The following is a 21,631-nucleotide window of genomic DNA, read 5'->3' on the forward strand; positions in this document are numbered from 1 at the left end:
CTAATTAAATTCAAAATATCATGGCAGTTAAAATGCCCCACTTTGAAAATATTAAAAAAGCCTACCTTTCAACAGTGTCAATTGAGGTTTCAAAAAAACTTGATTCTGCCCAGCTAGTATAGTTCAGTGATTGAGTGATGACCCATGAACCAGGAGGTCGAGGTCAGGGCACATGCCCTGGTTGCAGGCTCCATTCCCAGTAGGAGGCATGCAGGAGGCAGCTGATCGATGATTCTCTCTCATCATTGATGTTTCTCTCTCTCTCTCTCTCTCAAATCAATAAAAAAATATTTCAAAACAAGAAAACCCCCACTTTATTCTTTATGCCTTAAAAGTGCATTAAAACAGTATGCATGAACCTCAGAATAAATATATTGAGTGAAAGAAGCCAAAAAAAATTACATGTTTTAAAATTCCAGAAAACACAACCTGGTCTATAGAAAACACATTGGTTGTTGCCTGGGACTGTCATTGATGTTCTCTCTCTCTCTCTCTCTCAAATCAATAAAAAAATATTTCAAAACAAGAAAACCCCCACTTTATTCTTTATGCCTTAAAAGTGCATTAAAACAGTATGCATGAACCTCAGAATAAATATATTGAGTGAAAGAAGCCAAAAAAAATTACATGTTTTAAAATTCCAGAAAACACAACCTGGTCTATAGAAAACACATTGGTTGTTGCCTGGGACTGAAGGTGAATGGTGGGAGGAATTGATTATGCAGAGAGAGGAGCAAACTTTTGCCCCTTAGATATGTTCACTGTCTTGATTTGGTGATGGGTTCACGGGAGTACACATATGGCAAAACTAATATTTCAGATTGAATACTTGCAGTTTATTGTATGTCATACCTTTATAAAATTACATATTTTTATAAAAACAGCAAGGAAACCTATGGCTTAATAAAAATAAATAGATATTGTTAATAAATGAAATACTAAAGCTATCTGTCTTTGGGGAAAGAAGACGTTATTTTTGCCTTTTCACATTTTCCCACTCCTTTTTGACATTTATGGTGACATTGGTGGTGGTTTTATTGGTATCTCATTTTGTATAATGTCAAATAGTGAGACTGGGACTTGAACCCTGGCCTGAGTTTACTTCACTGTGTTGTTTCCTTGATGTGCAACCCTTTTGTGAGCTTATCAATCTAAAATTACCTTCACTTTAAGGAAATTACTTGTCATGATCACCTATGTATTTCCTTTCCTTCAGACTGCCTTTTGGGTGAATTATAGTGTGAGTACCGGCAACTAAAAATTGTCAGGAACTTGATACATTTGTTGTTTTATGTTATATAAAATAAGATTAAGAGATTTTTTAATCCCTTTCATACAGCTTTCTGAAACAAAGGTCTTCACTGCCTCATCTGTTCCACAAGAGAATCATGTCACACCTGGGAAAAGGTAAATACTTTTTGCTATCTTTTGTTTGTTGTAATTGAAATTTCTTGTCTCAGGAAAATAATTTTGATTCTTGGATCTGTTTTGATTATTTTTACCTTTTCTTGAATCTCTTTTTTTTTCCTTTTCCATCTAAGATTTTCTTTGACCCCAAACCTACCTGGTGACCTGACACAGCCTCCATCATTTCCTAATTGTTGTATCCACTGATGAATTAAAATAGCAGTTATGTTTGTGATTTGTTATCATTTGTGACAGATTATGTTAAACCTATGTAATGGTTCTTTTTTACTTTTGTAAACATGTTTTTTGACAGATGAACTTAATACAAAATATCCTTTGGTTTCTTCATATAATATCATTTATTTAGATCTCAAGCTCATTTTTTATGAGTTCTACTAGTTTTTTTTTTGTTTGTTTTTTAAAAAAATATATATTTCTTTATTGATTTCAGAGAGGAAGAGAGGAGAGAGAGATAGAAACATCAATGATGAGAGAGAATCATTGATCGGCTGCCTCCTACACCCCCCCCACTGGGGATCGAGCCCGCAACCCAGGTATGTGCCCTTGGCCGGAATCAAACCTGGGACCCCTCAGTCCCCAGGCTGACGCTCTATCCACTGAGCCAAGCGGCTAGGGCGAGTTCTACTAGTTTTTATTTATTTTTTTGTTAATCCTCACTCGAGGATATTTTTTCCATTGATTTTTTTCAGAGAGAGTGGAAGGAGGGGGAGAGACAGAGAGAGAGAAATATCAATGTGAGAGAGGCATATTGATTGGTTGCCTCCCACACATGCCCCAACTCGGGGCGGGGATTGAGCCTACAACCGTGGTATGTGCCCTTGACTAGAATTGAACCTGCCACCCTTCAGTCCCTGGCCTAGCTCTAACCACTGAGAAACCGACTAAGGAGGGCTCTACTAGTATTAATCCAGTAGTCTAGAGATTACAGAAAAGGAAGGAGCTTTGGGGTAATAGAAATGTTGTTAGTGTGTGTACAGAATTGAATCATTGAAAAACATTTATTTACATCCTAGTTTTCACAATAGCTCTAAAAATTTTTTATTATAGTTTTAAAATGCAGTAATCTAGAAGAATGAAAGCCTTGATATATATGACACCTGAGAATTGAAGGCAATTTTGAATCTTACATGCTCAGTCTCGTGCTAAATGAGATGGTTATAAGAATGTTGCAGGGAAATAAAAACGATTAAAGTTTTACGTCTAGCAATATAATGTTTTGTGAATTGCTCAGAATTTCTTGTTAAGTGTACATAACTTTTTTATTGTATTTATTGCTCAATGAATTTTATAGGATCATTTTCATCTTTTAAAAAATATGAAGTGGACTCTTTCATGCTTATTTTTCAGAAGACAGTGTTGTAGTTTGTTTTGTTTTGTTAATCTTCACCTGATATTTTTTCCATTGATTTTTAGAGAGAGTGAACAGGAAGGGGAGAGACTGAGAGAAAAATCATCCATTTGAGAGAGAGACATCAATTGGTTGCCTCCCATATGCACCACTGAGCCAAACCTGCTAGGGCAAGGATATTTTTTCCATTGCTTTTCAGAGAGAGTGGAAGGGAGAGAGAGAGAGAAAGAAACACGGATGTGGGAGAGACACATTGATTGTTCCAACGGGGGGTGGGAAGTAAACCTGCAACCCAGATGTGTGCCCTTGACCAGGAATTGACCCCTTGACCCTTTGGTGCGGGGATGGGGGTCAGGTGGATGACACTCTAACCATTGAGCACACCAGTCAGAACAGTGCTGTATTTTTCACGCATATATCTCATCAGTCTTTTGGAATAGAGCTTGCTCTCTTTTTTATAGTAATACAACTTTTTTTTGGTGGATGGGTCATATGTAATATAATTACCCTGGGTTTCTATCCTTGAAGTATCCCATAAGCCAGAACATTACCTTGGAATCTAAAATACTAGTCTGGGACTTCAACCTGGTTATGGGAAAGTCTGCGTGGTAGTGCATGGGTGGAGGAACTCTGGCCCAAGAACTTTGTTTTGTATCAGCACTGAGTCTTGAATTATTTCACCTCTCAGAATCTGTTTCACTGGCATGGTGAAAGTTTCAGTTAGAAGAACTGACTGGCAGCTGGCCTTGGAAAGGGTTTAATGGAGCAAATTATATTAGGTAATTCTGTGTACCTTGCAGGTCCTGCAGAGGAGAGTTAGTAGCTCACTCACATGTAAGGTAGTGTATGTATCTGGAAGATAATTTCTTCCTCATGCTTTCAGGTTTTTAGGCCATAGTTTTCAAATTGGATATCTGTCATTGTGGGGGCATCACAAGAGTTGTAGTTAACAGGGTATTTGTGAATATATTGTGCATTCTTCCTTGAATATTTAAGAGAGAAAATTATATGAGATTTATACAAACCTAAATATATTATTGGAAAGAATGCAGAACTTACAGGAACATTTATGATAAATGTGAAACTGCTTGTCTAGGCTGCTATAGCTGTGTTCCTCATTCCCCCAAAATAAGAACTCACTTTCCTTTAGGAAAGTTTGAGACACTGGTTCCAAGTAATAAAAGGAGCAAAACTTCAGAAAATTCTTTCGGTTTGCTCAATTTCTCTAGATTTTCAAATAAGTTGACACCGTTACATTTCTGTGGAAATAATCTCAAAGCTCCTTTTCGTTTTTCTTCTCTGCAAAGCCCTGCTTCAGTCTCTGTGGCTTTGGGTTTTTCTTACTTGAGTGATTTTGGCATGAATTTACTTTATATATTGATTCACTTCTCAAATTCATTTGCTGGTAAGATTTGCTTATGACTTGTTCCTCATTTGCTTTTTGTCTGCTTAGTGTTGATCTGGTAGCCTTGCTCCAGAAGCCTGTTCCTCCCAACCAAGCCTCAGAAGTCAGCTCCTTTGAAACTTCCCAACAGCAGGGCTTTGGCCAAGCCCTTGTCTTCACAAATTCTCAGCACAGCAATCAGATGGCACCAGGGACTGGCAGCTCCACTGCTGTGAACTCCTATTCTCCTCAGAGTCTGGTAACTCATTTTTATTTCAATATGGGATTTTAAGGAATGCTTATGCTAGGATGACACATGCCTTATAACTATTTTCTAAATATAAAAAGTTATACAGTACATTTCCGTCCAGAAAACAATGATGTGTTTATTTCCAAGCACATATCTGATGCTTCCATGTGGAATTCAACTACTCTGAGTTTTCTGGGCAAAGATAAAAAAAAATTTTTTTTTTTTTTGAAGTTGAAATCTTTTCTGTCATAATCACTCAGGCATCCTTATTAACGATTTTTCTTGGATTTTGTTTCAAAATCCGTCTCTAGACTTAAGCTGTTAAAATTGTCGTTTTCCAATTTTCTTAAATGCAAATGTTTGCCAGTATATGCTTACTGAAATTATGTAAACACAGTTTTGTCCAAGTCTGCCTAGGTGCTTATATATTTTTTTATTTTTGTTTTGTTATTCCATAAACTTGGTGTACTTTTTCTTAAAAGGCTGCACTATGTAGTAGAGACCCTTATAATTTGAGTGTGCTTTCATTGAAACAGTGTCATCTTCTGCTGCATATATGATTCTGACCTCTCATGAGAATTAAGCTCCCGTCAGAAAGAACTCAAGGAATTGTTAGTGAAGGATGTGGAGATAGGCTGATGGAAGTAGAGAAGCTTAGAGCAGCGGCCTCCAACCTTTCGGACCTCATGGACCACCAGTAGTCCACCGACCACATTGGCAACCGCTGGCTTAGAGCATAGGATGTAAAAGAATGTAGCTGCAGCCTGCGGGAGTGAAGTCTCTGTCTAACCATATGTAGTTGTGAGTTGGCAGAGGGGAGGTTGAAGGACCATAAACATAGATCCTCAGCTTTCACCAGTAATTATTTTGGTTCACTTTTACTGTATTTCACCTGAAATTTACAGTTGAGAAACAGAATTTCTTATGAATATGATATAATCTTTTCCTCTTACTTGACTCAAAGTCATTTGCTATACCCTAATAAAATGTAGATGTGAGTATGCAAACTTTTTATTGCTATCTTCTACTCTGCATAGTCATCTTATGTCAAGTACATCTGGCTTGGGGCACACTTTATATTTTTACTGTCATAGATGATTGTGCATGAAAGGGCATCAGTGCTTGACGTGGGAGAGCCTGAGCCATAGTGCTCTCTTTGTTTTGAGAAGGCCTGATAGTACCTACCACTCATTTTTTATTAAACCATCATGCCCTTTCCTCCTCTGCCTTTCCATCTGCTACTGGCATATTGATATCATGCCCTTGCTGACTTGCTGGAATCTTAGGCCACTGAGAGAGCATAGGTAGGACATGAATTTTTTTTTTAGTGACCTATGGCTTTTTGTCATGAAAAACACCTTGAGAAACTGGTAAGAATTGTTTTTGTAATGTATTAGAGCAGTTGTTCTCAACCCTACTGTATTTTTATAATCAACAAGGAACTTCAATAAATAACGACAGTAATAGTGAGCATAATAAAATAATGCCAAAGTCTACACAAGACTAACAGAGTTTTAAAGTTGATTGAAATGTGTAAGTGGAATTGAGAAATCCTTTGGTGGCACTAGGAATTGATGCAGTGAGTTCTTTGTGTGGTAAAGCACACAGAAAGTGCATTTGATAAAAATTAGCTGATGTAGAATAGAGATTAGGTAGGGAAAAGATGAAGAGTAGAAGCATCATCTGAAGAAGCCTTCATTGAACAAGTGGGCTTGAGCTGGGTTTTGGCAGATTTGTAGCTGAAAGAGATATGTAATGGGCAGCATAAGCTAAGAATCTGGAGTAGTAATAAGTAATGGTATCCTTAGAACAACTAGGATACTCTGGGCCTTTGGATATTTGGTAACAGAAATAATTTTATTTCAACTTTCTAGATCTGGCCTCTTGAGGGAATGCAAATCACTTCTGTTTTTGACCTTTTAGGTGGTTTTTGAAAGTTATTTTTGACAAAGAACTCGTCTTTTCAGAAACTGAATGATTTCTATAATGTAAAAATGCAGTTGATCTGTCATTATGTTCTCTAGTCATTAGGTTTTTATTTCCCTAAGATCTTGATACCTGGCCTGACAGGATAGATAGGAGAGAAGTACATTGTCTTTTGTATGCTTGCTTGTGGGACATATTTGGTGTTCCTAGTCATCTAAACAACTTGAAATAAGCTCATCGGTGTCCAGTGTATTACTCAATACCTCCTGTGTCTTATTTTGGAATACTAACATTTTGATTAGGTAAGTGCTCTGATCTGCATTTAATCTTGGTAGACCTCATGGCTGATCTTTTTTTGACCAGACCTATTCTAATCATTAAAGATAATTAGTGTTCCACACATTAAGAAAACACTGTTTTTGTTTAAGCTTGTGCTTGTCATTTAATTCCTGGCATTCCTCCTTAGTTTAAAACAAAATGGTATTCTGTTTGTGAATTTGTGACATCACTTTTTAAAATAATTTTCTTAAAATCCAGAGACTATGTTTCCTTTTCCTTTAACCTCTTATATCAGAATCAGGAAGGATTGCTGGATTTATTTCGTTAGATCTTGTTGCATAATAATATTTTCATGTAGTGTAATCGTATGAGTCTTGCTAATTCAGGTGTTCTGGATTATAGTTTTTAAAATCCTTGTGAAAATATTTGGCATGTTTTAAAGCCTGGGGTAGATATTCTGTATTGTTTAGGATTTCTGCTTTTTTTCTCTTTAAAGTCATCCGTCCTTGGTTCAGGATTTGGAGAGCTTGCACCTTCAAAAATGGCAAACACCACCAGCTCCCAGATTTTGGATCAGTTGAAACCTTCAAGTTTGGGCCAGTTTACTACCACACCAAGTTCGCAGCAGAATAGTACAAGTGCCCCCACAACCACTTCTTCTTGGGACCTCAAGCCCTCAGCTACCCAGTCCTCAGTCCGTAGCCATTTTGGTAAGTATACATTTTCTGTGGTTGCTTCACCCCTGAACACTAGCGGAGGCTGTTGATTTGTGAACACTACTGTGGATTTTGTCCAGAGATGTTAATTTCTTTAAAAAAATGTTTTTAAATTGATTTATTTGAGAAAGAGAGACATCAGTTTGTTGTTCCACTTATTTATGCATTCACTGGTTGATTCCTGTATGTGCCCTGACCAGAGATCAAGCCCTCAACCTTGGCATATGGGGTCGACGCTCTATCCAATTGAGCTACCCAGCTAGGGCCCAGAGATCTTTTTTTTAGTAGAACTTTGCAAAGTTTCTGAATTAAATCAGTTAGCTTTGTATTGTATAAATGAATACCTGCATTTATTTGTTATTATTATTAGTACTACACACCTTGAAGAGATGTACAAAAGCATGGTAAAGGCATGCAAATATAAGGAAACAACTTATCAAACCCTCTGGATTGCTTTCTCATTCTAACATTTGCATGTATCCATCATGATTTGGTTCAGCCTTACCATCTGTGGTTTATTTAAAGGCATCACATGTAAGTTGGAGGTTTTCTAAATTCTACTCCCATAGTTTTGTGACCTTAAGCTACCATTTCCCACCAACACACACCATACTTTATTAAGGAACAGCAGGGAGTTACTTTAAACATAGGGTTGGTTGTGTGGATTCCTTTATGTTTAAGGCATATTGAGAGACATGGAAGCACATTTCTCTGTTAAATAGTCTCAGGTACTTCCTGAGTACCTGAGACTATTCCCAGGTTTGAAGTGATACCTATGAAAGAAAATCATTAGAGATTCAATGCCCAGGGTTTTTATCGAGGAATGGGGGCTGGTTATGTAGGCACCCTCTGCCTAGTATACACCAGACTTCCAGATTTCTAGAAGGAAAGCAAGTGTTCAGTGTAAACTACATTGTACAAATATTCAAAGCACAGAGTCACCTTTGTTGGTTAGAGTGTTGGCATTCTTTCCCTAGAACATACAAAAATTCTGTGTTCCTCAGACACTAGCCAAGAGCCAATCTTGCAAGTCAGTGATGGTAGAAGAGGGAACTCTAATCCCATGTGCCAAAATAATTGATTGTTACTGTTTTGTTTTTACCCCTTCTTTACCTATTTTCTAGACTTTAAATCTCAGCCTGAACCATCCCCAGTTCTCAGCCAGTTGACCCAGCGACAGCAGCACCAAACTCAGGCAGTCACTGTTCCTCCTCCTGGGTTGGAGTCCTTTCCTTCCCAGGTAAAACTCCGAGAGTCAGCACCCAGAGACAGCACCTCCACTGTGAACAAACTCTTGCAGCTTCCCAGCCTGACTGTCGAAAATATCTCTGTGTCTGCCCACCAACCACAGCCTAAACACATCAAACTCCCGAAGCGGCGGATACCTCCAGCTTCTAAGGTGGGTATTGCATGTGAAGCTGCAGACCCAGGGTGGATGTATTTTAACATTTAGCTTAAGTGTTGGATTAGCAAGTCTCAGAAACTGAGTGTAGTGTTTTTCAAGCACATAGTTTACTGCTTTATGAGGAAATGGCAGTTTCTGAGTGAGCTAATATTAGAAGGAATGAGTTTGTGCTGAGAGACAGAGATTATTAATTCAAATTACTAGATCTGGCTCAAAGAATCTGATGGTCTTGTGTGCTTAGTTGTGCTGCCCCATAGTGGAGGATGAGTGGGTCTTTTACCAGATAATGCTTTAAGGCATTCTCCTCTTTTACTCAACCACAATCCCGGCCCCTTACTGCTCTAAGGAAGCAGTTGGTAGCAATGATCATTGTCCTGTTAACTTTTAATTTTTCTTTGCTCTTGTCCCTTCTGTCTCTTTTTTAAAAATCCTGTTCCTTTTTCCTTTCTTTTGGCCTTTCGTGCCTTGTTCCTCAGGCCTGCCAGCTATGCCCTGGGAACCCAGTATCCATTTGGCTCTGCTATAGACCCTTAAGACTTAGAATCCATGACCTCTATTCCTGACATGGCAGCTTTGCCTTTTCAGATCCCAGCTTCTGCAGTAGAAATGCCTGGTTCAGCAGATGTCACAGGATTAAATGTTCAGTTTGGCGCCTTGGAATTTGGATCAGAATCTTCTCTCTCTGAATTCGGATCAGCTGCAAGCAGTGAAAATAGTAATCATATTCCCATCAGCTTGTATTCAAAGTCTTTAAGGTATATAATCCCACTTCTCTGGTTTTGACTAGAGTAAGTCTTTAGTTTGCAAGGTAAAACAGAATAGAGCCTAAGAAATCACCTGGTGGAGGCAGACAATACACCCTGTGGTAGCGGATTTGTGCAGCCCTCACTAGTATCTAATCCAGAACTTTTCTTCCATCACCCTGAAAAGAAACCCTGTGCCTAGTAGCAGTCACTTCCAATTTCCCCTTCCCCTCATATTCTGGCAACCAATAATCTGTCTCTGGATTTGCCTATTCTGGACATTTCATATAACTAGAATCATGCAATTTATCGCCGCTTGTGACTGACTTCTTTCACTTAGCATAGTGTTGTCAAGGTTCATCTTTGCTGAAGCATGAATGCATTTTGTTTCCAAATAATATTTTATTGTGCCAATATACCACATTTGTTTATCCATTATGAGTTGATGGACGTGTGGATTGTTCCCACTTTTTGGCTATTATGAATCATGCTGCTGTGAACATTTAGTTACATATTTTGTGTGCTTTTGATTCTGTGGATGTACACCTAGGAATTGCTGGGTCATATGGTAACTATTTAACCATTTGAGGAAGCATCACATTTTCCACAATGGCTGCAGCATTTTACCTTTCTATGAGTAATCTCTGAGAGATTCAGTTTTTTCACATCTTGCTAACACGTTCATTCAGTGGGATATCTTATAAATAGAAGAAGGCCAGATTTTACATTTTATTAGTTAATTTTTCCACTTTCCAGAGCCCAAACCTGATATTTGCATGGGTTCCTTTTCTAAAGATGGTCTCAGACATCTAGATTCCTTAAAGATTCTTAAAGCTGTCCTTTTGCCTGTCAATTAAGTTAGGTGGGTCTAGCTTTTTATGGGGATGGTGCTAGACTTGGGGGATTGTTTTGAATCATCATTGCATTGTTAACAAATTGAAGAATGCAGTAGTATAAACTTGTGGTTGCAGACATGTTTATTTAATTTAGAGTATGATAAAATAGTTCTCCTTCATGAAGCTATGTAAATTGACACAAATATATGTCTAATACCATTTGTAGTGATTCTTTGAATACCTCTCTACCAATGACCAGTGCAGTACAGAACTCCACCTATACAACTTCAGTCATTACCTCCTCCAGTCTGACCAGCTCATCCCTGAGCTCCACTAGTCCAGCAACAACGTCTTCCTCCTATGACCAGAGTTCTGTGCATAACAGGGTTGCATACCAAAGCTCTGTGAGTCCGTCGGAGTCAGTTCCAGGAACTGTCACGGTAAGTGGTCTTTCGGGTTCCTTCCTGTCCTCTTTTGGAGCTCAGTGTGTAGTTTGAGCCTTTTTTTTTCTTTTTGCCCTCACATGAGGATATGTTGATTTTATTTTATTTTTTTAATTTTTTGTAATCCTCACCTGAGGATATTTTTCCATAGACTTTTAGAGAGAGTGAAAGAGAGAGGGAAAGACAGAGAAATATCAGTGTGAGAGAAATACATTGATTGGTTGCCTCCTGTATGAGCTCTGACCAGGCCTGAGCCTGCAACCGAGGTACGGGCCCTTGACCGGAATTGAACTCAAGATCCTTTAGTCTGCAGGCCGATGCTCTGTCCACTGAGCCAAACCAGCTAGGGCTGAGGATATGTTTATTGATTTTTTTTAAAAGATGGAGAGGGAGGGAGTGGGGGTAGAGAGAGAGAAAAATAAATTTCAATCGGTTGCCTCTCGTATACTCCCTGACCATATGTGCCCCAACTGGGGATTGAATCCCAAACCTAGGTATGTGCCCTGACTTGGAATTGAACCCATAGTCTTTTGGTATGTGGGATGACACTAACTGAGCCACCTGGACAGGGTGGGAAATTAAGCTTTTTGATTGAGACTTTCTTTTACAATTTACTAACCTTTTGAGTAGAATCCTTGTAGTTTGTTGAATTTGCTAACAGTAGGCATCTAATTTAAAACCTGCATTTCAAGCACCATAAAAACAGGAATGTGTGTAAATGGACCCAGAAGCTTAGTATAAGGATAATATAGGGACACACCCCAAATTACTCTTAGTGGTTTGGATGGGGTAAGAGGGGAACTATAATCTTATCTGTAATATTTTAGTTTCCTATAAGGCAAAGATATTCACGCATTATTGATGAGAACTACTTTAAAACCTGGATGATAGCCTGGCTGGTGTGGCTCAGTGCTTGAGCGCAGGCCTATGAACCAGGAATTCACCATTCGATTCCTGGTCAGGGCATATTCCTGGTTTGTAGGAGGCAGCCAATCAATGATTCTCTCTCATCATTGATGTTTCTATCTCTCTTCCTCTCCCTTCCTCTCTGAAATCAATAAAAATATTTTTAAAAGGTGGATGACAAAATAAAAATATTAAAATATAGTTGAATTCGTCTAGCAAAATTAAGTCTCCTTCTAAGCAGGAGCTATTTGTACATCTCTACTTAAAATTTTTTGTTGTTGTTTTTACTTCCCTTCTTTTGTTTTACATATTTTATATTAGATGTTTTCCTCAAATGTCTGGTGACTCCAGGCTGCCTACTTCACACTAAAAGGTTAACTAAGGGCTCTGACTTGGGGTGGGGGGTATAGGTTGCTGAGTTTGGGCTTTGATGCAGGACAGCATAGGTGGGCTATTTCTTTTTCTTTTTCTTTTTTTTTTACCCTTCCTCAGCCCCTTTGAACCTTTTCTGTTGAGCTTGTTTAGATTCACAAGGGACTGTTCTAGTCTCTTCCCTATAGGGCCTATGCCTTTCTGTCATTGTCATAAAAGCCTAGTGGGAAGAGAAGGCTGCACCCCAGTCATGGTGCATACGGGGGGCAACCAATCGATGTTTCTCACATTGATATTTCTCTCTCTCATCCCCTCTCTCTAAAAATCAAGAACATTAAAAAAAAAAAAAAGAATCTGTCATATTGCCCCTCAATGTTATGAAAAGAAAACAAACAAAACAAAACAGGCCACTGTTCCTTGATTATGTTTCATGTGTTTGTGGCTAAATCCCAATAGAAAATCATCTAAGTTTTTTTATTTTTGTGGGTTTACTTATTTTTCTCTTCCTTATAGAATGGACATGGTGGTGGTCGAAGTCAGCAGACAGTAGACAGTAAGTGTACAAACTAACTTTTTTGTCATGGCTGGTGGAAACCAAACAAAATAAGCGCATCACTAACTTGATAGGGAATGCAATAGGTTAATGGCTAATTCTGCAAAAATAGTCCTTTTAAATTTTTGCTGATAGCTACTTCTGATCCATTGTTGGCACCCTTTCTTTGGTAGGGTTAGAAGTTCAGCTAGAGATTCCCATGTGACCAGGTTGTAGCTGGTGGTATTATTACAAATGAGGTAATAGCCTCATATTGCTCTGTCTTGGTCGGACTGCACTAAGGCAGGACAGTATTGTATTGATTTACATTGTGTTTTGAGCCTGTTGCTGCCTGTGCTTGTTTTCTGATCATCCTTCCTTTTAGAGACTAATCTGTTTTCTACTGGCTCCCAGGGAACGCTGCAGGAGGGTACTGGCTTCTCCTTCCTAACTGGAAAAGACAATGATGCTTTATTTCCAAGCACATATCTGAGTCATATGTGTGGATGCCACTAAAACTGAGTCTTTTCTGCAGTGAGGATTGATAGCACTCATGGTCTCCTGAAAGCCTAATGTGCTCTGAGGTCACTCTCCTCAAGCACATGTGAAGGAAATGCTATGCTCCCTGTGCCAAAGTAAGAGTTCAACAGCAGCTGTGTGCTCTTCCTGTAGATTTGAGGCATATGTAACTTCACAGTATATGTACCTTGGGCTCTCCAACCCCCACCAACCCTAAATTGGCTATGAACTTTCACAAGGTCAGCCTGATTTGGTACTGATTTGATAGAACCAAAGACTTACCCCTTGGGTGGTCTCGCCCACCAGATTTTCACTGTCCCCATGTTGTGCTTTTTAAGGAAATTTTGCCTTATTTTATAATTATATCAAGCTCAGAGCCTCTTTCTGGGTGTGGCTTAGGGTTGACCTTCCTTTAGTTGGGAGAAGTATGTCCACATCATAGGACAGTTTATGATTATAAATTGCTGTGATTATGTCATTTCCTACTCTGTCTGGGTCCCGTGCGTCTGACCATTGTGTGTCCTTTTAATAATCGTATCTGACAGAAAAGAGACCATTTGGAGACATGCTGGGGCATTTTCCATGGGAAATGTAACTTTATGTATGTCTCAACTGCTCCTGACATGTCACAAGATATTGAGCATATTTCAGATATTCATGGTTTGATCTAGAGTTAAACAGATCTTTTTCTTACAGCTACTGCATCTGTTCCTGCTCCAAAGACAACAGACCCTCCCTCCGCCCTCCCATCTGTGGCCTCCCTGCCCAGCACCACCTCCTGCAGTACGCTCCTACCCTCTGCATCTCAGCACACTGCCACTTTGCCCTCCTTGTCCCAGCCTGGTGACCTGTCCAGCACCCCCCTCTCTCAGCTTAGCAGGTACGGGGAAAATATGGGCTCAGAAAGAGAGGCCCACACTGGGGCGAAGTCCTGGAGCCTTTATAGAGGCTCTTCCAATGAACAACACCCACTTGTTACCCCTAGCACCATGTCCTGGCCTTTTGCAATAATGCTCTAGATAGGTTTGGACTGGGTAGGGTCATCAAAGTACCACAGATGTAAACCTTGCTTGTTTGTAATGCTCTGCTATCACAGAGACCACTGGGCCCCCTGGGAATGGGGTGGACCCAAGGGGTTGCTGCTTCTCTTACTCCACCCTCAGGAGGGTACCACTCGATAAGCCTCCTCCCAGCTCTGGGCTCCTGTCACTGATGCAGAGTGAGATTGCTGTTGGATTTCTGAGCACGTCTCTGACTTGTGCTTGTCATGGCTTTACAGATCAAGTTATTACAACAGGGTGTAGGAGAATGGGTTTCATTGGGTTCTCACCCTGTGTCTTCTAAGTTGAGTTCACCTCTTTCTCCCTTTAAGCCAGGAGCAAAAGCATTTGACTTGAATTCTGGATTTGATGGGACTTTAGGCTCTGATTCTGGCATGTGGATTGGACATAGGAACCTTTTTCCCTCACACACAGCTTTAATGGGGTCTTCAAGGCTGACAGTGTTCTTAGTGAAAGCCTATTCTTTTTCCAGTCTAAAGATCAGATGGTTAGAGCTGACTGAAGCTGGCCCTGGAAGTTTCCTGGCCAAGATGTTCCAGATCCTCGGGGTGGGTGGTGCTTTAGGTCATTCTAACCACCAGCACACCTGGACTGGGTTCCCAGGCGATGGGAGTGAAGCTGGGGCTTCTCCTGAAGAGAACGGGCGAGCTTATGCCTAGCCCACCCGCCACGGGGGCTCCGTGCCTGTGGAGTGACTTGGTTGGGTGGACATACGTGGTGCTCTGTTTTGTCTTCTAGTTCACTCTCCACCCATCAGAGCAGCCTCTCCTCTGCGCACACAGCACTCTCCTCCAGCACGTCACACACAGTAAGTGTCCTCTGGGCTCCCCCATCCACCACCCTGCTCAGTGAGCTTGGAGCTTAGTCACCCCAGGTGGGCCTTTAGTTTGTGGATTTTAAATACGTGAGGTAATCTTGAATTCTTTGGCTATAATGTCTTGATCTAAGTTTGTGGTTTGAGCTGTTGACTTCCCAGGCACCATGGAAAACATCTTGCTTTCTAAGTTCATGCCTCTGGAGAACTTGCTTCTCTAGACCTGGTATGTGATGAGCCAGTGCTGTCAGGTGGTGAATTTATTTCCAACAATTCACTGTGCTTCCTGTTTATTATAGGAGACCTTTCTGCCTAGCAGGGGTGATTTATTTTCTGGAAAATGTTATGTTGAGGCATTTGCAAGCTTTTAGAGGAAAGTGGGCCCATTGTTAACTTCAACTTGGGCTCCACTAAAAGTCAACTTTAATGAAGACCATTTTTCCTGGATAGCCCTCTGTTACTTTGTGAAGGCCCTGTAGAGAAATGCTTTAGGTGAAAGGGAGAGCTTATGTGAGAATATCCGTCCTTTATGTGCACACACACATCTTTTTGAGACTGACAGCCTGGCTCTACCCCAGTCGGTGTAGCTCTGTTCCAGTTTGTTGGTGGTCATGGGGACTTCCCTAATTCTGGCATTAGGTATTCTGTTCGTTGTGAGCTCTGGCATCTCAGGTCTTTTCCCTCAACTCAGAGGCAGAGACTTTGGGAAGGTTGATATTGCAGAACGAAGTCAGGAATGTGGAAAGGTAAAAGAGTAACCTAGGTGATGGTTATTGAAGTGTGGCTTCTCGAGGTTTGAAGTTGGGAGGAGCATGGTTTCAGTGGTAGGAGTCAGTATAGGTTGGGTGGGCTGAGGCATGAATGTTTGTGAAATGGCAAGGAGTCAGGGTAGTGACCTAATGCTAGGAGAGACTGAGCATAGATATTTGAGGAAAGAAAGGTGCCTGGAAAAAAAACAAAATGTCTCTCTCCTGGGAGACAGGAGGCTTCCGGTAAGGCTGGAGTGGATGGGTCCCCAAGCAGGGAGGGAAGCTTTGTGTACAGATAAATGTGGGAGTCTCGAAATTGGGAAAATTTGTTTCCTTTAAAGAAGAGATCAAATCATTTGCTGCAGAATGAGGTGATAGAAAAGGGTCAGTTCTATCTTTCCATCATGATCTGGCAAACATTGAGGCTTTCAAACTGTAGTTTTCCAAGTGAATGTTAGGCATGATTCTTTGTCATAAAACACACAGAGCACCACCTTCATACCAGAGCACATGGTGGATACTTCTGCCCACTTGCCTGTGCCCGTGTTGTTCATTGGGAGCCGTGAGCTGCCCCAGTGTGAGCACCGTGTAGTGGCTTCTGTTTCCGGGCACTGGGGCATTGGAGTCAGTGCTCCTGTTCGCACCGCTCAGCAGCACTTTGTATCTTGTCAGGAAACTCCAGATCATACGATCTAAGTGACTGGCCAGAATTGCCTTGTCCAGGGAGTCCCACACTTTGTCAATGTGACAGAATTGCCACACTGTAATATAGCTGCAAGATTAAGGTATAAAAAGGCATATACTAAAAAGTTTTTTTTCATCGGCTTAAGGTTCTGTCCCTCTTCCTCCTGTTTACTTGTTCCTCTAGAGTTCTTTTTAACCTATTAAATAGTGAATGCATACACATTTTTCTCCCTCTTCTACAACAGAAATGGGATATTTCATACATAGTGCCCTTCACTGCTTTCCCCCACTTAATAAGTGCATTTTTTAATTGTTTCTATTTGAAGCAGAGTTCTTTCCACAGCTCTCCTGCATTACAGTATTTAATCAGTCCTCCACTGATAGAACTTTAAGCTTGATGCTTCATTTGATAACGTTCTGCCAATGTTGTTTCGTCCTGCAGCAGTAGTAGAGGATAAACCCTAGTGTGGATTTGCTAGACATTGTCATTTTATACAAAATGCCAAATGCTCTGCTTATTGATTTTAACCTGCTTACCCCCCACTGGCAATGAATGAAACACCCTATTTCCCCGCTGCCCCCTGAAATGGTGTTACTGGATATTTGTATTTTTCCAATGTGTTAATAGTAGAAAAATGACCTGTTGGTATAATTGAATGAGGTTGACCATCTTTTTTACATACTGGAAAGCCATTATTTTTTTCTTTTTGGTGAGTTATTTATATTGTTTGTTCATTTTCCTGTCAGGTCCTTGGTGTCTATTTCTAGGCACTCTGTATTCAGGAGACTAGTAAGTAGCCTTTTGTGATCAGAGGTACAGTTATTTTCCCTATGTTTGTCACTTTATAAATATTTTTTATTTTTATATAATCAGATCTATCAGCCCCTCTTTTATAGTCTGTTATAGTTAGATCTTTCCCACGTGAAGGTTATGAAGGAAATCTTAGTGTTTTCTCCTGCCCTCCGTGTCCTTGTGGGAGGTTTGGTGTAGCTGTGCTCTAAACCCACCCTGACTGCCCAGCCCCTGGATGCACTGAGAGCCTTGCAATGGGGCAGAGGCCTCTTACTGCAGCAGCTCGTCGCCCTCATGGGTCTGGGAGGTGGTGTCAGAGATAGAAGCCCTGTTGGGTCAGCTGAACGTGGGAGAGGCTTCCTGGATGCTTGTTGAGTTCCTTTCAGCAAACCAGGAACTAGTTCTCTAGAAAGTTGCTCTGGGTGGGAAGCCTGGACCCACGCAGAGGAGCATGGAGCCGTCTGGCTGGGCAGATTGGCACAGCCTTTGCCTTGTTCCTTGGCTCTCCTCCCCCTGGTTCTGTCTGGGCTGAAATAGCAGGAGTCCTGGGGAGTCTGAGGAGACTATGATTTTAGCTGTCTTTCTCTTGCAGAACCAATTCTAGACGTTAGGGCCCTTAGGCTAGTGCTCAGGTGGCTAGGGCAGCCTGTGGGCTGGGACCTATAGAGTTGTCTGTGTGATGGGAAGCAGAACACATGGTGGTCCCATTTCTCCTGGGGCTTCCTGTTCTCTGGCTTCTCCTTCAGGAGTTTTCAGGCTTCTTTGTTCTGTACACATTCTGGTCTGGAGGCTGATCTCAGTCTTACAGAGCCTTTCCCTCCCACTTTGGTCATACTTTGCCCAGCCAAGTACATCTCTTCTACCTTAATACTAGCTGAAGTGGAGCAGCCAGGCTGGCTTCTTGGAACTCCTGGCTCTTCAGAGCTTTCTTCTGGGTTTCGCCCTTCTTTTGTAAGTGGATCTTGTCGAGTAGGCATCAGGGCAGGCCATGCCCTTCTAGGTAGGCCCTGGTGGGGGACTCCCCAGGACTCTTGATTCTGCAAAATGTTACCAAGTTCTGGAGCAAAGGCCTCTCTTGGCCATCTGTGACTTCCAGATCAGAGTAGCTAAGAAGCCTAATAGAAGAATATCCCAGAATGCTCTGACTTGGGCTGGGCTGCCTGTGGCCTCTTTATAGCTCTCCTGAGACTACTTGCTTTTCTGTGAGGTGGGTTCTCACCGTATACTCAGATGTCTGTGTTCATTTAAAATTTACTTGGGCCCTCGCCGGTGTGGCTTACTGAAAGGTTACCGGTTTGATTCCCAGTTAGGGCACATGGGCCCAAGTTGCAGGCTTGATTCCGGACTAGGGGCATACAGGAGGCAGCCAATTGATTTTTCTCTCTCTCACTCTCCATTCCTCTCTAAAAATCAATAAAAACTCTGTGTGTGTATGTACACATACATATGTGTGCATACATAAACACACATATACATACTTGGGGTTTCTATGCCTTGTGGCATATACCAGAAAATGAGCAACTGTAAGAATTTTTAGGAGGGTTTTGGTCATAAAGCTTAGTTTTAATAGTCTTGATACTCAGCTTAAAAGTTGCCTTCTGATGTCCTAACCTAACAGGGTGAGGGGCAAAGGGGCTAATGTGTAGTAATGTAAATGCTGAGCCCAGAGCCCCTCAGGTCAGAATCTCAAGACTATAGGCCCAAACGCCAGGCCAGGTTCTCTTGCCTCCTGTGCTTTGCGCCCGGACCCATGTGTCCTGGCTTTTTTATTTTTCCAGCACACCAGTGTGGAGAACACCCCTTCCCTCCAGTCCTCAGCCACCTTCTCAATGGCAGCAACCTCCGCCTCGAGTGCCACGTCCTCAGGACTCAGCCTGCCAAGCAGCATGAACACAGTGAACAGCCTCTGCCTGGGCGGAACCACCGTGAGTGCCCCTAGCAGCAGTACCAGAGCCACGCCCTTGGTGACCTCAGGTGTGTGCCCCCGAGGCCTTTCCCACCTACCCCCATCCCCTCAAAGATGTGCACTTGGATTCCAGGGAGGATGCCCAGAGGTTGGCAGGGCATGGTGAGCAACCACACACATCAGATCATAGTCTCCCTCCAGCCCTGCCATTGGTCACTTGTCCTCTTTGTTTTAGTGACCTCTTGAGACCCAGCTCTTCAGCGCTGATGTGGGTGGAGATAGGTGAAATCGGTCTTTCCGGATGGGCTCCCTTGGGCAGGATTCCTGGCAGCCTTTGTGCTTCTAGCTCACCAGTCTTTTGTGTTCTCGCTCATCCCTGGAACTGTGATGACAATAGTGACAGAGTGAGCAGCTACCATTGGCTATTTCTGGTCATTTTATGTGACTGATTGCCTGTCAGCCACACCTGAGCAGTCTGTGTGGGCCAAACAAACTGTGGTTTGGTAGAAACTGCTAAAACCCACCTTTGACATGCCCTGTCCCTCTCCTGGCAATGCCCAGCCTCTCTCCCATTCTGAGGAGGTAGATTGTTCCATTTCTTTCCTTTTTTAATTGTTGACAATATTACAGATTTCCCCCATTTTCTCCCTCTTTGCCCACCTTTACTCAGCCTCCCACCCCCCAATTGTTCTTTGTTTTTTTTTAATATTTTTATTTATTTCAGAGAGGACGGGAGAGGGAAAGAGAGAGAGAAACATTAATGATGAGACTCATTGATCGGCTGCCTCCTGCACACCCCCTACTGGGGATCGAGCCTGCAACCGGGCATATGCCCTTGACCAGAATCGAACCTGGGACCCTTCAGTCTGTAGGCTGAGTGCCAGTCTGTAGGCTCTATCCACTGAGCCAAACTGGCTAGGCCCCAATTGTTCTTTATGTTCAGGTTTATCTAGTGCAGTATGACCTTCAGGAGTGGTGGGGGCGGGTTTCTATCTCAGCATGGAAACAGCCTGACTAGGACACGTACTCTCTGTCTCTCCACTTCCTGGTGTGGCCCTCTGTATCTCTCAGCTGCTGCCCTTCCCTGTTGGCTGTGGCCCGAATTAGGGCAGGACTGTGGCAGGGAACTTCACCCCCAGCCCCATAGTAGCTGAGGAATCTTACTCTTTGTGGTAGCCACTTCACTTCATTTGATTTTTGTCTTTATAGGCAAAGCGCCCCCCAACCTGCCCCAGGGGGTGCCACCCCTGCTACACAACCAGTACCTCGTGGGCCCCGGAGGACTGCTTCCTGCCTACCCGGTGAGTGCATGGTGGAGCTACTGGCCAGCCTTGGCTCCCATCAAGGCAAGGTGCCTTCTCCCAGCAGCTCATCCGGTCCTCTTCCTGAGTGTGTCCTGTCCTCCCATCTTGTTTAGGCCCCCACATGGGCCTGGGCTTCCCAGGGGATAATGTGTCATCCTTAACACCCTTTATGGTCCTCACACAGATCTATGGCTATGATGAGCTCCAGATGCTGCAGTCGCGGCTGCCAGTGGTGAGTGGGATATGGCAGGGAGGGTGAGGCTCTTTTACAGGTTCTTCTTCTCTCTGCCTTGATTGCCACCCTGCCTGGCCCTCAGGATACTCAGCCTAAAGCTAAGGAACTTGCTTCCATTTGGTAGTTGTACCTGGTGCAGCTATAGCTTGGGCATATGAATGTCCTTTGCTCATCCCCAGGGAACTTAAAGACCTTTGGGACTTGGGAGTTGGCAGTGCCCCCACCAAATTCTCTTCTTTTACCTCACTCCCTTTTTTAAAAAAAAAAAAAAGGAAGACACAAGACATGGAGTTGTTTGCCTGTCCCTAGAGTTTTTATAATCTTCTCCTTCAAAGTGCCATTCAGTGTCTTTGGCTTCTGAAGTGGCCACTGATGATGCCTGTGATGGCACCTTGCTCTTCTGTCCCTAGCTGAGTGAGTGGCTGGAGCTGACAGACGTTAAGGACCCTCTGGGTCTGGCCTGCCATTGCTCTTTGCAAGAATGCTGGCCCCAGAGTCTTCCTGGTTGTTGCAGCCTCACTCTGAGGCCAGGACTGCTTCTTTATGCTGAGCCTTGCTCCAAGGATGAGGCACTGGGCCTTCCCTGGGATGGCCAGGTGAACAGGACTGCAGTGGAGGAGGGCTGTGGAGGGACAGCCTGCAGGCTCCTGCACCACCACTCCTTTCTTGGTCTGGTTTCTTAGACTCCTGTTTCCCAGGTTCTTGATAATTTTCAGCAGCGCAGTGCATCTACCTGTCACACTGTTGGGAAGTAAATAGCTGTTTGGACACTGGTGTTCCCTCCACTGGATATGGTACTTCCGATTCCCTGAGGAAGAGGTTTTCTCTCCCCAATGAGGTGTCTTTCCTCAGACTCCTCCCCATTGGTGTTGGTAGAAGTAAATAGTTTGGACACTGGTGTTCCCTCCACTGGATATGGTACTTCCGATTCCCTGAGGAAGAGGTTTTCTCTCCCCAATGAGGTGGTGTTCCTCAGACTCCTCCCCATTGGTGTTGGT

The 21,631-nt window shown here is 42.4% G+C and overlaps 1 protein-coding gene across 10 annotated transcripts in view; it reads left to right on the forward strand.

The window, feature by feature from the left end:
- UBAP2 (ubiquitin associated protein 2) overlaps positions 1 to 21,631 on the forward strand; it is a 117,279-nt gene that overhangs the window by 87,620 nt on the left and 8,028 nt on the right. For 7 of the 10 annotated variants that reach the window (XM_014534238.1, XM_014534235.1, XM_014534237.1 and 4 more), the window contains 12 exons: positions 1,340 to 1,407; positions 4,230 to 4,419; positions 7,112 to 7,325; positions 8,456 to 8,730; positions 9,322 to 9,491; positions 10,542 to 10,755; positions 12,550 to 12,589; positions 13,784 to 13,967; positions 14,887 to 14,956; positions 18,967 to 19,162; positions 20,304 to 20,395; positions 20,583 to 20,630. In XM_014534238.1, coding sequence (XP_014389724.1) covers positions 1,340 to 1,407; positions 4,230 to 4,419; positions 7,112 to 7,325; positions 8,456 to 8,730; positions 9,322 to 9,491; positions 10,542 to 10,755; positions 12,550 to 12,589; positions 13,784 to 13,967; positions 14,887 to 14,956; positions 18,967 to 19,162; positions 20,304 to 20,395; positions 20,583 to 20,630 — 1,761 coding nt within the window. Of the gene's footprint in view, positions 1 to 1,339; positions 1,408 to 4,229; positions 4,420 to 7,111; positions 7,326 to 8,455; positions 8,731 to 9,321; positions 9,492 to 10,541; positions 10,756 to 12,549; positions 12,590 to 13,023; positions 13,204 to 13,783; positions 13,968 to 14,886; positions 14,957 to 18,966; positions 19,163 to 20,303; positions 20,396 to 20,582; positions 20,631 to 21,631 lie in introns of those variants that run through there. The other 3 variants (XM_014534236.1, XM_005859540.2, XM_005859536.2) reach the window with 3 other exon arrangements.

Source organism: Myotis brandtii, unplaced genomic scaffold (assembly GCF_000412655.1).
Source record: "Myotis brandtii unplaced genomic scaffold, ASM41265v1 scaffold1270, whole genome shotgun sequence".
In the NCBI taxonomy this organism is placed as follows: Eukaryota; Metazoa; Chordata; class Mammalia; order Chiroptera; family Vespertilionidae; genus Myotis; species Myotis brandtii.